This window comes from Penicillium vulpinum (genome assembly GCF_028829585.1).
Source record: "Penicillium vulpinum strain IBT 29486 chromosome Unknown utg000001l_segment0_segment0, whole genome shotgun sequence".
In the NCBI taxonomy this organism is placed as follows: Eukaryota; Fungi; Ascomycota; class Eurotiomycetes; order Eurotiales; family Aspergillaceae; genus Penicillium; species Penicillium vulpinum.
Genome location: NW_026643241.1, coordinates 5,351,847 through 5,365,850, shown reverse-complemented (window position 1 = coordinate 5,365,850; position 14,004 = coordinate 5,351,847). Strand labels below are relative to the sequence as shown.

The 14,004-nt window shown below is 47.7% G+C and overlaps 3 protein-coding genes across 3 annotated transcripts; 2 read left to right on the top strand and 1 right to left on the bottom strand.

The window, feature by feature from the left end:
• Nucleotides 1-281: 281 nt before the first annotated feature.
• N7479_001924 (putative U1 snRNP complex component Yhc1) lies at nucleotides 282-3,432 on the top strand (the record flags this gene model as incomplete). Its single annotated transcript, XM_057249621.1, has 5 exons — nucleotides 282-519; nucleotides 592-1,515; nucleotides 2,577-2,678; nucleotides 2,756-3,022; nucleotides 3,125-3,432. The coding sequence occupies 5 exons, from the start codon at nucleotides 282-284 to the stop codon at nucleotides 3,430-3,432; spliced, it is 1,839 nt and encodes a 612-aa protein (XP_057114053.1).
• An 880-nt stretch (nucleotides 3,433-4,312) lies between these two features.
• On the bottom strand, nucleotides 4,313-6,556 carry N7479_001923 (transient receptor potential ion channel family protein; the record flags this gene model as incomplete). The annotated part of the gene is made up of 1 exon (XM_057249620.1): nucleotides 4,313-6,556. The coding sequence occupies one exon, from the start codon at nucleotides 6,554-6,556 to the stop codon at nucleotides 4,313-4,315; it is 2,244 nt and encodes a 747-aa protein (XP_057114052.1).
• Nucleotides 6,557-10,452: 3,896 nt separating this feature from the next.
• has1 (ATP-dependent RNA helicase HAS1) lies at nucleotides 10,453-12,468 on the top strand (the record flags this gene model as incomplete). Its single annotated transcript, XM_057249619.1, has 4 exons — nucleotides 10,453-11,038; nucleotides 11,111-11,832; nucleotides 11,888-12,148; nucleotides 12,214-12,468. The coding sequence occupies 4 exons, from the start codon at nucleotides 10,453-10,455 to the stop codon at nucleotides 12,466-12,468; spliced, it is 1,824 nt and encodes a 607-aa protein (XP_057114051.1).
• Between the last annotated feature and the right edge of the window lie 1,536 nt (nucleotides 12,469-14,004).

The window sequence follows — 14,004 nt, the reverse complement described above, 5'->3', positions numbered from 1 at the left end:
CTGTCTGCCTTGCATGATTGTATCTTTATAATCCAGCCTATCCGCAGCAAAAACCAACAAACGCAGCACTAGGCGCCGGTATAGATCCATGAGGCGCATATGTGACGTGGCGACTGGGGTCTATACCCCTGCAACATAACGCGTTGGCATTACAAGAGCTGGCAAACGATAAGGTACTCAACACTTGAGCCCACATGTCTACTTTTAATTATTCTTCTCCCTTCCTCTGCATTCCTTTTCAACCTTCATCCTAATTTCTGCCCACAAGACGAGTCTACACTATGTCTTCGTGGGGAAGAGGACGAGGAGGACGAGGACGAGGGAGAGGACGTGGAGGGGCACGCGTTCCCCAGATCAGTTCACCAGCGCCTCCGCTTGGAGAGATCATTGTCACAATCCGTCAAAATGAAATCGAAAGTCCCGCGGACGAAGACAATGACACATCTCGAATCACAAACAGTCAATATCTGACATCCTACAACTGGCTTGCTGGGGAAAAGAGCAGGATAATCGTTCCCGGTAAGAGGATGATATCTGATAAAAAGGCACTGTTCACCACCCCCTACATGTTGACTGACGCATTTCTACCAGGTGAGCCACCAAAGTGGACACCTCTGCCCGATGCTCCCATGCTTCAAAAGGACAGGGGTGAATATTATCGTGATCGAAATGCTGCGCAATACCCCGCCCACCCTCTGGAGCCAATGGTACAAGCAATACTAACAGACAATCCCGATTTCCCCGTGACCAATGTGGACATCATTGGTTGCAGCAGCACAATGGGCAACCTCTTACGATTTGCACTTGGGCAGAACAAGTCCTTCAGGATTCTTGTCGAGGTACTCGGTCAGACGGTCTTCTTCGTCAGAAGGGAAAACTCGCCCACCGAAAAGATCCCCGATGTCCGTGGGTATGGGCATACTTTCCCAGAAGCATACACCACGTGGAGTGCAAGAGTGGGTGGATCCAAGTCCCACCAACGGGTGATGCAGTATGAATTTGCCGGAATGCAGTGTTTGGTGCGCTTCGAACCGGATGGCTTTCTGCCCGACCTAGTCCCGGATACCGAGGAAACCGAAGAAGACCCCGTCTCCCCAAAGGATAGTATCGACCCAGAAGGAGCTTTGGCGTCCCTTGAAGAAGCAACAATCTCGGATGATATCTCAATCATTACAGAAGTCTCGTCGAAACAGCTTGAGACTACAAAGCAAGGCCGGCGTGTCCCACAGTGTGCAATCTTTGACCTGAAGACCCGATCTCAGAATAGAAAGGATCTTAACGTTCTCGAGGAAGAATTGCCTCGGTTTTGGGTTTCACAGACTCAAAACTTCATTCTCGCCCTTCATGGATCTGGTCGATTCAGGGATATTCGGGTGCAGGACGTCGGGGATGAGGTAAAGCAATGGGAGGAGGCCCAGCAAGCGGGGTTGGGCAAGTTTGCCAGCTTACTCCAGATGATTGTAGCCTTCGCCCGGAGCGTGGAAAATGGGAAACTTGAGATTGAGCGTGAGGATGGTGAGCAGGTTTTGAATCTGAGAGAACAGGGTGGAGTTGTTAATGGCGTCTTGTCCCCGGCTGTCGCAAGCAAGTGGGATATGTAAACCAGCTTTCATGAGGGCGATGGCTTAAGCTGCTATCACTGTTTTAACCCTGAGTTTAAATCAATTTGAAATAAGTCCAATGCTTTTCACGTATGATAACCGACTCCAAAAGTCTGTATTAGTCTAGCTAGACGTGTTCCGCATGTATGGCATCGAGGATGCCCCTGGAAAGTAGCAGGATCATATATTGGCTGTGCATCTTTAATAGCGTATGTAAAGTCCTAGAATTGGGGGGTTATTATTTTATCTATAATAGTAGAGTGCGTAACCCCTGGTTATATATCCATGGATAGAAACGTGCTTTCAACGTCTTCGTAATGAATGGATATCGTATAAGTTTGGCTGGAATCTGCCTTAATATCGAGTGTTAGTTTTAAGCTGAAACAAAGTGCGCTAGACAGTTGGAACTTTCATCATTATTTCAATAACAAGAATTTGCCCCCAGCAAGAGACCTGAGAGGGGCTGTCTTTGTTCGAGAGATACGATAAGACACTATTCTGCCAACGCAGACCGCCTATTCAACTCTCGCCATCGAGCCCTGGAACGACTTGCCGGTCCTGCTGCTTAAATTTCACTCCTATCTGCGCCACAAAGGCTTTATTTCCGAGCTTCAACCTAAAACCACGAAATTGAAAATCAGGGAACTCCTTGCTAGCCAAGCTCCCCGCCCCCGAACGAAGCCAATCCCTCAAGGGAATTTTCCTCTTTCGCGCGACGACAGCAAGGTCCTTGCTGCAGAAATCTGCAAGATGCCCAAATATAAGTACCCTCTGGTCTACATCTTTGAAACTGAAAGCTAATTGCCCATGCACTCTTTTGTAGGTTTTCCGAAAATCCAAGTCTAGAAGGCCAAGCCTTGTCATAGCCTATTCCAGGCCCAATGCGACACGATGCTCTATGCCCTTCCATATTGACTGCGGCCTCTTGAGCCCACATCCACCGACAGACTACTAACTCCTCACTTCAACTTCTAGGCGACTACTGCGATGTCTATCTGACGCACGACTCGATGAGCGTGCGCAAGGCGCACAACTCCGGCCGAAACCACCTGCGCAATGTGGTCGACTACTACCAACGTACGTCTAAGCGATAGCGCAGCAAGGCACACAAAATTCAACAACCGAATGATTGGCTAACCACGCTCCCCATGCAGAGATCGGCCAAGAAAAGGCGCAGTCCGTCATCGACTCCATCACCTCCTCCTACGCCGCAGAGGGCCAACAGGCCCCCAACATGATGCCTCCGGGAGCCTTCCCGCCTCCCTTCGGATTCCCAGGTCCGACTCACCCACCAATTTCTCCCTCCCACAACCCCACCCCAAAGCTAACATCACTAGGACACCCAGGCATGGCTGGAATGCCTCCTCCCCCCTTCGGCATCCCTCCACCAGGCGCCCCAGGCGCCCCAGGCATGCTCCCTCGTATGTCGCACCCTCCAATCCCACACCCCCGCAAGAACCTTAGACGAGGATCCCAATTCTACCCAGGAAAACACTAAGCTAACGAATTTCCGTTCCCGCTAGCCCCAGGAGCCCACGGTCTTCCCTTCCCACCTCCCTTCCCCAACGCCGCCGGGACCCCGCCAACAGGCGGATTCCCCCCGCCTCTCAACATGCCACAGGGCGCAAACTTGCCCATCCCGCCCCCCGGCGGCTTCCCAAACTTCCCTATCCCCCCGCCAGGCGCGGGCTTCCCGCCTATGCCTATGCATGGTCAGCCTGGTGCGGGGCCTGGCGGTCCGTCGCCTATTCCGACTGGACCCCGTGGCTTGGAGGGATATCCTCCTCCCCCTGGAAGTGGGAATAATGGTAGGATGGAACAGCAGTGGTGATCATGATGACGATCTGGGGGTTGGTCCGTATGTGGTTTGTTTCTGATACCTTTACTTTTTTCTGTGGGGATGTCTGGTGCTGTCGACATGACATCTTTCATGGTTCTTTTTGCTCTTTACTGTTAGTGTAAAATAGCGGGTTCAATTTTTTTTTATTATCTCTTTTACGTTTCGTACGGTGTTTCGTACATGGTCTCTTGGGGATCTGGTTGATTTGGAAAAGCATGACTGTTGTCAATTCATGGAATTGGATTCTTTACGAGAGATCCAAGGCCTTGAAAGTTGGAGGAGATATACGGAGTACATGGTAGGGCAAGGAACTGATGATAATAAAAAATCTTCGACATTGACATCTGCATCGATAAATGTAGACATTGCTTTAGTATTTACACTAGGACTACCTGCCAGAATACTGGTGGATAAGGTGAGAAATGCTGACAGCCGTAGAAATTGGAAATATATTTCACCGGTAGCAGATATACTGCAAAGCCAACAAAAAGAAAAGCGAAACCCAAGGCCAATCACCATATCCAGAATGCATCAAAGAACGCCGAGAAGTAAAAACAAGAGCGATACACGTCGATCACGAAAGGATTTAGACCAGCGAGAGAAAGATAGAAACGAAGGGAGGAGAAGTAAATAGAAAAGGAAGGGATAGATGGTAAAAGGTCACACCACTAAGATATGTAGTGAATTAAGAAAAGAAGTTTATCTGAAGCGAGGATGCTGCAGATGAAGCGAAAAAAAGAGAAAAGAACCCCGAACCCAGAGGAATGGCGATTGAAAGTAAAAAAAAACATAGACCATCGGTATCCCGCGCTAAAACAAAATCACATATCTTCATCTCAGAAGCGACAAAACAAGAGTGCACTGGCTTTTTTTAATGGTCGTAGCCAGCGCCCCTTTGCCAGGGACTGGCACTGTTCTGGGTCCGATAGTTTGTCGACAAAGCAGATTGGCCAATAGGAGCGTTGTTATCAAAGCTCCTTGGGGCGGGTGAAGGCGACCGACCGTAGTGGTCGTATCCGGGGGGAGGGTTGTGATGACCTGACACATTACTGGGGAACAGTGGCACAGATGGGTCAACGGGTGACCGAGGCGCTTGGTTGATAGTGCCGTGCGGTGGGTAGGTCGATTCCATTGGGCGGGCAATGCTAGCACCGTTTCCACTGGAGATAGAGGCGGTATCATCGTCGAAGGGGTTGTGATTATATTGGCCAGGCTTCATATCACCACGCGCTGTAGCACCCAAGGCATCCAATTCGGTAGTCAGCTGGGTTTGGGACTTGATGAACGAGCCACGATCGTCACGCATTGGCTGGTAGCGAGTATCGGGGTTCTTAGATACCACGGCATAGACGGAGGCAATCAGAACCAGAATCAAAAGGACCAAAGCAAACACGGCATTATAAACGAAGAAGATGACACCCATGACGCCGATCATCAATCCGGGGGGGTCGAACACATCCGAGAAAACGAGCACGAAGACAGAGTTGAGGAAATTGATCACGGCAATAGAGATGTTGAAGACGTTGGTCTTCTTATCCATCCAAGGACGGAGAATGCAGACAGCAACCAGCATGGCTAGCTCAAGGACCACCAAGGCCACTGCCTGAACGATCGGTGCAGGCTGGCTCAGACCGATGAACATACCCTTGATCAAGGTGTAGACGAGGAACGGAACGACAAAGTAGTATGAGGTTGCTCGGTACTGCACATACAAAAAGCCCCACTTGTTCAAACAAGAGGGATCAGAGTAAAGAATGTATGCCGGGTTCTTGTGCATGGTGACTGAACGCTTTGCCAACCGAATGACCTTCTGAGAGGCCCATCCGAGAGAGATGAGCATGGAAAGGAGCATGACCGCTGCCAGAACAACCTCGGCCACTGAGTCACGCTGGGTGAACTCCCAGAGGCAAAGAACAGTCATTTGGGGGAAACCGATGAGAGTCAGTCGGAACAAGATACCACGCAGAACGATCTTCCATCCATTGCGGAAGTCCTGGAACCGGTCGCTGTTCATTTTGCCATGTTTGACAAGTAGCTCAGTTATTCCCTTGAAGGCTGCAACGATGAGGACGACAATGCAGGTGAAGACTGCAAAGAAAATCAGGCCAGTGAGGAAAATGTTGGTCTCCTCCATGTCCGCACGGAATCCAACACGATCAATTCCTCGAATGACCAGCAGTTTCTGGGTGTTCTCGGTTCTCTTGGCCATACCAGTTGCCCGTCTAACTAACATTGGTCTCGTAATTTTCCTCAAGAGGTTCACCGCGGGGTCAGCAATGTCACGCTTGCGGCGCCTGAGGACTTCCACGGAAGTATCCCCAAGCTGTGACAGGATTGTCGACGGGGTTCCACCCGTTGCCCGCTGATACCAGGTTGCAATCGTTTGGATGAATCCCACGCGGATGATACCCATGCTCCATTGGAAGTTCTGGGTCCAGGCTTCCACGATCGGGGGCATATGGATGGAGGTCATGCCAATAATCGCTTGCGACTGCATGAACCCGAAAAGAGAGAGCGCATTTGCTGCGACGTGAGCTGCAGTGTTGGAATGACCTAGTCCAGAGGTAATAGCGGATGCAGTGAGACCTAGTCCAGAGATGACAGCAGTTGTCCACGAGACTCCGGCTTGATTAACGGTCTTGCCGTTGGAAAGCGAGGCCTCGACACAAGCAATCTTCTCCTGAGTGTCGGCTGTCTTGATGACAATTCGCACGTTGGCGTCAAGATCAGGCACACTGAAAGCAATACCGGGAATATTCTTCGAAGTGCCCGCTGGCAGTTCGAGAGTAAGCGGTCCCAAATCCATAGGTCCAGCGGCCATGGGACACATGCCCATGCCTTCAATCTTACAAGGATTAAGCTCGGTCTTCAATGCCTCGAAGCCATACGCGGTAAGGGTCATTTCTGCAACCACCTTACCCTCAATGTATGAGACGCCATCGAAGCCGACTATAAGGGAGTCGTTTGCCGGGAAGAAGACGACGCTGAAATATGTTGCCGTGAAATTGCTACTCTCCATGCACACGCTGAGTGCATTGGATTCAAGGAGCTGAATGGCAGAGGCTAGCGGCGCCAGAAAGGCGACGAAGCAAGTGAGAAGCGATATTAACCGCATATTGGTGTATATTCGAATATCAGGAAGAGGTTGCGAAGAAGGCGAGGGGAAGAGATCTGACAGCTATCGTGTCAGTGGCACTCCAGAGTACCACGTTGCCAGCCGCCGGATGCGGAAGTTTTCTGTTCGACCCTGAATTTTTTTTCCTGCCGTGGGGCTGAGTTATTTCCCAATGCCTCCTTAGACTGTCACTATGCTGTCACTGTGCTGTCTGTGTTTTGGCGCAAATTATCGGAGGAAAGTCAGGGTTAAGGTTAAGGCGTGCCTTTGAGGTATTGAATATGAGCGGAGCGTAGAAGTAGTCGTAAGGGTGGGATATATTGAATCCAAAGCTGAATTTGTAGATGAATGAGAGTAGGAGCTGAATGAGAGTGAGGATCGAGTCAAGAGATCGAAATGTCGAGAACGAGTGGACAGGCGATACACAGTATGGCCGAAAAAGGAGTAAAGGAGTAATAGACTTGAAATGGAGCCCTGGAGGAAAAAGGTTGGTAAGTGGACACCAAACCTGAGAAGAGAAGTAGAAAAGAAAGAGAGAATAATGAAAGAAGAAGATCTCTCAGGGACAAGAGAGTCGACAAGGATCCGTGGGAAAGACACTGTCTGGAGTCCACGGGTGACCATCGCCATTCCACTGGCAAGGTATGTGGTTATGTATTGTAAGAGAACAGGGGCGGCTAACTTGAAACCAATGAAATTTCGGTATTCTTTGGTATTAACGTTTAGGTTTGTTTCGTATACCCCATTGGCAGTTTCTCCCCCCCCCTTCAACATTGAATACACTACAGAATGCCATCTCCAGGGTTATATAATACATATGTTTCACTTGCTTTTTTGTTCACTTTATTCTATTCTATTCCTTTATTTACTATTGTTTTATTTCAGTTGGAGAAAAGTACAAATGTAACCTATCTTTTTTCCTCTCTTAACATATCCCCTGCCAAAAGCGGTTGTTGCAATCGTGGCGGAATCAGGCGGGTCCCTGGCTTGGAGATTATTATTAGCAGAGTCAAAGATGCCAATATTAAGGATTGCGCTCAACCACAGGAACTGCTGCCCCCAGCTGTGGAGTGTGCCGCATACAGTGGACCGTTACGTACTCCATACAAGAACCTTTATTCAACTTCAAACACATACATTTTGTATTTTGTCTGCCTGCTAATATTTAATCAAATTTAGGTCTAGATTTTATATAAAGTAGGTCCACACTTATAAATCGTTGCCTACTAGTATGTACCTCCGTACTCCGTTATAGGAATTTCCTCAAGTGGGGCTATAGGTTAGCTGCCGCTTTTATAAGGGCGCTTGTAAATTAACCAGAGTATATTTCAGTCCGATGCTACTCGATATCACGTGACCGGACTCACTATCAGATGTATGGCCATTTTATCATACATATCAGTAGACAATATTCAAGATTCATATTCTAAAGATAAAGTTGCTGAGAATCCTGGAGGATTCAATAGGAAGTGGCCTATAGAGCAATATTTTGATTCGATGTGATCAAACACGGTCTTTCATACATCAGCTAATTCATCATTCTTGACCGTTTTCAACAACCCGCCTAGAGTTCAGTGTAAGAAATTGTATGGTAATTGGCAAGTGGGCAATATTGACCAGCGAGCTATTTAATCATCAAGAATGGAAGATAGGCAGCAAAAAAAAGCAGTATCCTCTTTTGGACCTATAGTCTTCAGTAAAGAAGTCATCGTCTTCGACTACAATTGCACGAATCTCCGGTGACAGAGAATCAGCAAATTACACCATAATTAGGCACCATAATTAGGCTCTATATAGCCTCTTCAGGCGGATACAACTTAGTGGTGCGGTGCCTTCGACCCTGATCATCAGACGTTGTAATAGGTTTATTTTTTTTACGGACAAAATAGCCATAGGCGCCAGAGAAAAAAAAATATATTCTAGGGTTTAATCATAGCAGAATGAAAAGACAAAATTGATCTACTTTGTATATCGGCAATGTGCGCAGGTGAAGTTCGTTGATCAGTCGTTGATACCCAGGGGCATGCTCAGTTTTACCCAGTGCATACAAAGCGGCAAGAGATAAACATTAAAACGGAAGGAAAGTCCAACCGCCCTTGGCTGATAATTTTTTGTCTTCTTTTTTACGTTCCTGATGGCTTTAGATCCGGGAGTAAACCCTCCCGAGCATTAATGTAATACTAGTCTGCTAGTGAAGTTACTCCGTACAGTGCAGGTACTATTCTCCTTAGTCTACCCCTAGGATTCTAAAGCCGGGAAGATCATTAAGACTCTATTTTTTCCTTCTATAGATCTAAAACACTTCCAATATGATGATACACACGATATAATATACTCTTTTTAATCATTTTGAGAAGACATGTAAATGAAAATAACCTCAACAGGCTGCATAGAGATGGTATGAGGATCGACATACTATACCAATCAACTGAGATTCATAGCGTTCACGCGATTGCACAGCCTCCATCTTCATCATCTGGTCGGATCAGACACGTTTCAGAAATAAGGGAACCTACAAATGCATGGACCATCTGTGAGCTTGGTATACTTGTGTCAAATCAAATACCTTCCCTTCCCCCTTTATTATAGATTTATTTAGCTTGCATAGTGTATTCTACTGTCAACCCCTGATCACCAAAAAGGGATGATCATAATAATCACGTACTCACATGTGCGTGTCATGACGTCTTGATCTCCCGCTGATCTCATTTAAATACAACATTGTTGTAGAATTTGTGGTTGCAATGTGCTAAATGAGACATCAGAACCTTCATTGCATTCACCTGTGCGACCCAGTACTAGAATGTATTTTCTTCAGTCAAATGTTGCACCCGCCACAGGCGGTCTACTAGTGGCTGCACTGTATTTTTAGGGCCCACCCACTTTGTCTAATTGGCTGTACGATCATTGCATTTCATTGGCTAGAAATCTCTACTTTCGCTGCAATTGGATTTTTCATTCAAGACATGTACCTACAACGTAGTATACGGAGTACGAACTCGAGTACGAAGCATATACTTATAGCACTTCATTTTAATACTTTTCCTCGGTTTTCTTTTTCATTTGCAAAGAGTATCCTCAAGTTTCTTCTCTATTGCTTCTTATTAAAACGGGCGTGCACCTAACACTAGACTATTGTACTACCTAGGTACATAGCCACTGTTTCAATCATCAACTCCTATTGAGGAATAGAAAGCTCACTTGACTGGAAACCACACCAGATCTCAGCCAAGGCAATTTATTTATGCACAGAGAGTACCTACTTCGTACTCTATAAACATATCGAAGACCATTGCTCCTGGGCAAAGACAAAGAAGCCTAGCACTTGGCATGAGACATATAGTTATGCGACAGCTGAGCAGTCACTAAACACATGTCATACAAACTGTGATATCTCAGCTGCCTATCTCAAGGCCAAGATAGCTGCGCTTGCACAGCCCTCAAACTAGCATCCCGCCTTTTCACTTGGTAAAGCAGGAATCCACTACGGAGTAGGCATATCCGTAACCTGCTCGGCATCGTTTCTTCTCCGGTGTAAAATGGATTGATAACATCTGAAATATGGGGGCCTTGAGCTTGAAACACATGTGATCTTTACAATTTCGAAGCTACATCCAAGTAATGATCAAAATCACAGGAGATTGCCAACCTCGTGAGCGAGATCAAGAATATCCGCCTCGTGGTTAAGGCATCAACTGATCGAGTTTATCAACACGTGATGTGGAGTTCTGCCAAATTTTACCGATCAGAAAAAAAAAATGTAGCAGAATGATTTCCGCCCGCAGAGATCAATAATCTAGACCTGCAAAACACAAGGTTCAGGTGTTACGAGACAACCCCCCTGATTGATTTGTTCCAGTGTCAAATATTACATTGTCGCAGGACCAATCAACAAAATGCCTGGCCCCGTGGACACCGCAAAGTCCATCAACAAGCGCAAGAGAAAGCACAGCTCGAAAACAGAGAGCGATGTCGCCAAGCCCGTGGAAGCCAAATCCAGCTCTTCAGTGACCCCGAAAAAGAGTGTTGCTTCGACCCCGAAGGCTTCAGCTGAGAAAGCTACCAAGAAGCGTAGGGTCAGCCCTTCACCGAGTGTCGAGGAGGAAAGCGCAGATGAAGAGAGCGCCGACGACGCCGAGGCTGTTGAGGATGTCGAGGAAGGCAGTGATGTGGAGAGCAGTGATGCCGAAGACAAGGCAGCTGTGAACGGTACAGATCTTCCTACTATGGAAGATGTCCGCTTGCCCCAGACTGAGGGCAAGCTGCAGAAATTCACCGAGCTCAACCTTTCCGAGAAGACCATGCAGGGTATCAACGATATGGGTTTCACAACCATGACTGAGATTCAACAGCGTACCGTTCCTCCTTTGCTTGCCGGACGTGATGTGCTCGGTGCTGCGAAGACCGGTTCTGGAAAGACTCTGGCTTTCCTGCTCCCCGCGATTGAGATGCTGCACGCCCTGCGCTTCAAGCCCAGAAATGGTAAGACCTTTTTTGATGCCCATATCTGATATTTACTTGCCATCTAGACAAGTGGCTAACTTTTTGATGCAGGTACTGGTGTTCTCGTCGTGTCCCCTACCCGCGAACTGGCACTGCAGATTTTCGGTGTCGCCCGTGAACTCATGGCCCACCACTCGCAGACATACGGTATTGTTATTGGAGGTGCCAACCGTCGCGCTGAGGCTGAGAAGCTGATGAAGGGTGTCAACCTGCTCATTGCGACCCCCGGTCGTTTGCTCGATCACCTCCAGAACACCCAAGGATTCATCTTCAAGAACCTGAAGACCTTGGTCATCGACGAGGCAGACCGAATTCTCGAAGTCGGTTTCGAAGATGAGATGCGCCAGATCGTGAAGATTCTGCCCAAAGAAGAACGCCAGACTATGCTTTTCTCCGCTACACAGACCACTAAGGTCGAGGATCTGGCCCGGATATCCCTGCGCCCCGGACCGCTTTACATTAACGTCGACCACAGCAAAGAGCACAGCACAGTCGCCGGTCTGGAACAAGGCTACGTGGTGTGTGAGGCTGACAAGCGTTTCTTGCTTCTCTTCTCATTCCTCAAGCGTAACCTTAAGAAGAAGATTATTGTCTTCTTCTCAAGCTGTAACTGCGTCAAGTACCATGCTGAGCTTCTGAACTACATCGATCTCCCCGTTCTGGAGCTTCACGGAAAGCAAAAGCAGCAGAAGCGCACCAATACTTTCTTCGAGTTCTGCAATGCCAAGCAAGGTACCCTGATCTGTACTGATGTTGCTGCTCGTGGCTTGGATGTATGTTCCCTGACCCCCACTACCATGTTTATCCCATAACTGACTCAAATTCTAGATCCCCGCTGTTGATTGGATTATCCAGTTCGATCCTCCTGATGATCCTCGTGACTACATTCACCGTGTCGGACGTACCGCCCGTGGTGCCGAAGGCAAGGGTCGCAGTCTGATGTTCCTCCAGCCTTCCGAGGTCGGTTTCTTGAAGCACCTCAAGGAGGCGCGTGTGCCTGTCGTGGAGTTCGAGTTCCCCGCCTCCAAGATTGTCAATGTGCAGTCTCAGCTGGAGAAGCTTATCGGCCAGAACTACTATCTCAACAAGGTACGCTATCTTCCCCATCGTCTCATTTATCTGTTTTTTACTCGTATACTAACACATTTATACAGTCTGCCAAGGACGGTTACCGTTCTTATCTCCAAGCATATGCCTCGCACTCCCTTCGCACTGTGTTCGACGTGAACAAGCTTGACCTCGTCAAGGTTGCTAAGGGCTTCGGTTTCAATGCCCCTCCCCGTATTGATATTCAGCTAGGCTCCAGCCTCAGCCGCGATAAGAAGCAGGAACAGCAAGGACGCCGCACGTACGGTAGCCAGCCTAAGCACGGTGGTGGACTGAAGTTCAAGCGGAAGCACAATGACTGAGAACAATCTGTATGAACATCAAAAGCGATCGATTGTCTCTGCATATTTATTTTAGGGACATTGGAGTTCAGCAATGTGGATATATCTATTTGGGTTTCAATTTTGTCCCTGTATTCTGTAATCATGAGAAAGATGGCATCCGAGTTGAATATTCGTGTAGTTAGCGGTGGGATAGTCGAATGCATCTTGCTCTTTGCATGGATCGATCTTGTTTACACCTCCTTGCGCCCTGGTCAATGGTTGGCTGTGGACATACAAAGTAAGCATACGCTCCGCCTACCTAGGAGGTCGATCCGAGATCCGTTTGGTCAGTTCCACATGTATAGATACCAATCATGCAACCTCTGACTGTCCGATGATCTTAAGGCTTCCAATGTTAGTCCTTTCCTCACGGAATGCCACAGCAAGCATTCATTGGGCCATGTGGACTTCGGACTTGTTTCCACGTGGAAGGGGCCCGACTTCAAACAAGGGCAGGAGAGCTATAGAGTACAGAAGAGATACAATGATGAAAATCTACGTAAGATTATCCTTACAAAAGTACATCGGTACCTACAGTAGTGTGTTCTACAGCCTGCCATACCCACCAACCCGGTCCAATTGGAAGATGCCAATCTTACACAGTAATGTAGCGAGGCGATCGTTTGCCAATGACAGAGTGAAGCAGCTTGATTGCCACTAATGTACGAGATGCAGCAAGTCATCAACCCCCAGCTGCGGAAGTAGTCTCGATGTGAATTTCTTGCGCCCCCTTACAAGCGCCGCGTGTATAATTCTATCCAGTGACAGGCAGGGTGAGCTGGCGAATAGTGTGAATCTGGGGCCCAAAGGTTAGGGGATGCTGTTAGTGTATTTTATATCTGGGCATATAGACCAACCATTTCATGAATTTCAATTCCAGTAATCATTCTAACATGGAGAGGTTGGTCATGTTGAATGCCCGAGCACACAAGTGTGATGAGCTGGCAGACGCTGGGGCCAATCACCCGGTCTCCAGGGTCTCAGTCGTCTGGGCGACGGTGTGCTTGTTCCGGTTTCTTTTGCCTTGTCTTTTTGCGGGTCCAACGGAGAACTGCAGGTGGACCGTATGTGTTCGTGTGTGACGGGTACAAAGTACGGAGTACTCCCAAAGTGTTAGGTTGTCGGGTCTTGATGGAAAAATTGGGTTGCCGTAGTTATGTAGAGGGACTTACCAAGATTACCCCAGCCACGAATCAGCCTTGAGAGACGTTATACAGAGTAGCGTTTACCTAGATAAATCCATGTTTTTTTCAATATTTCATTGGAAAAAAACCAAGATCAAAGTTGTTTCTAATTAAGAAAAAAAAAGGGACAAAAAAAGGGCAAAAGTATCAAAATCAAAAATAAAGTAAAATTGAGGCGATGAAGAACCAAGGAACCAAAAGACGATCCCCCAAGGGTTTCCCGTTTGTTTACAACGTACCTTCTTCGTACAACGTATGTAGTTGTTGGGTACTCTTTGTATGGTGACCCGCGCGGCTCGGAACCTAAGATGTACAATCGCCAACGCATCCA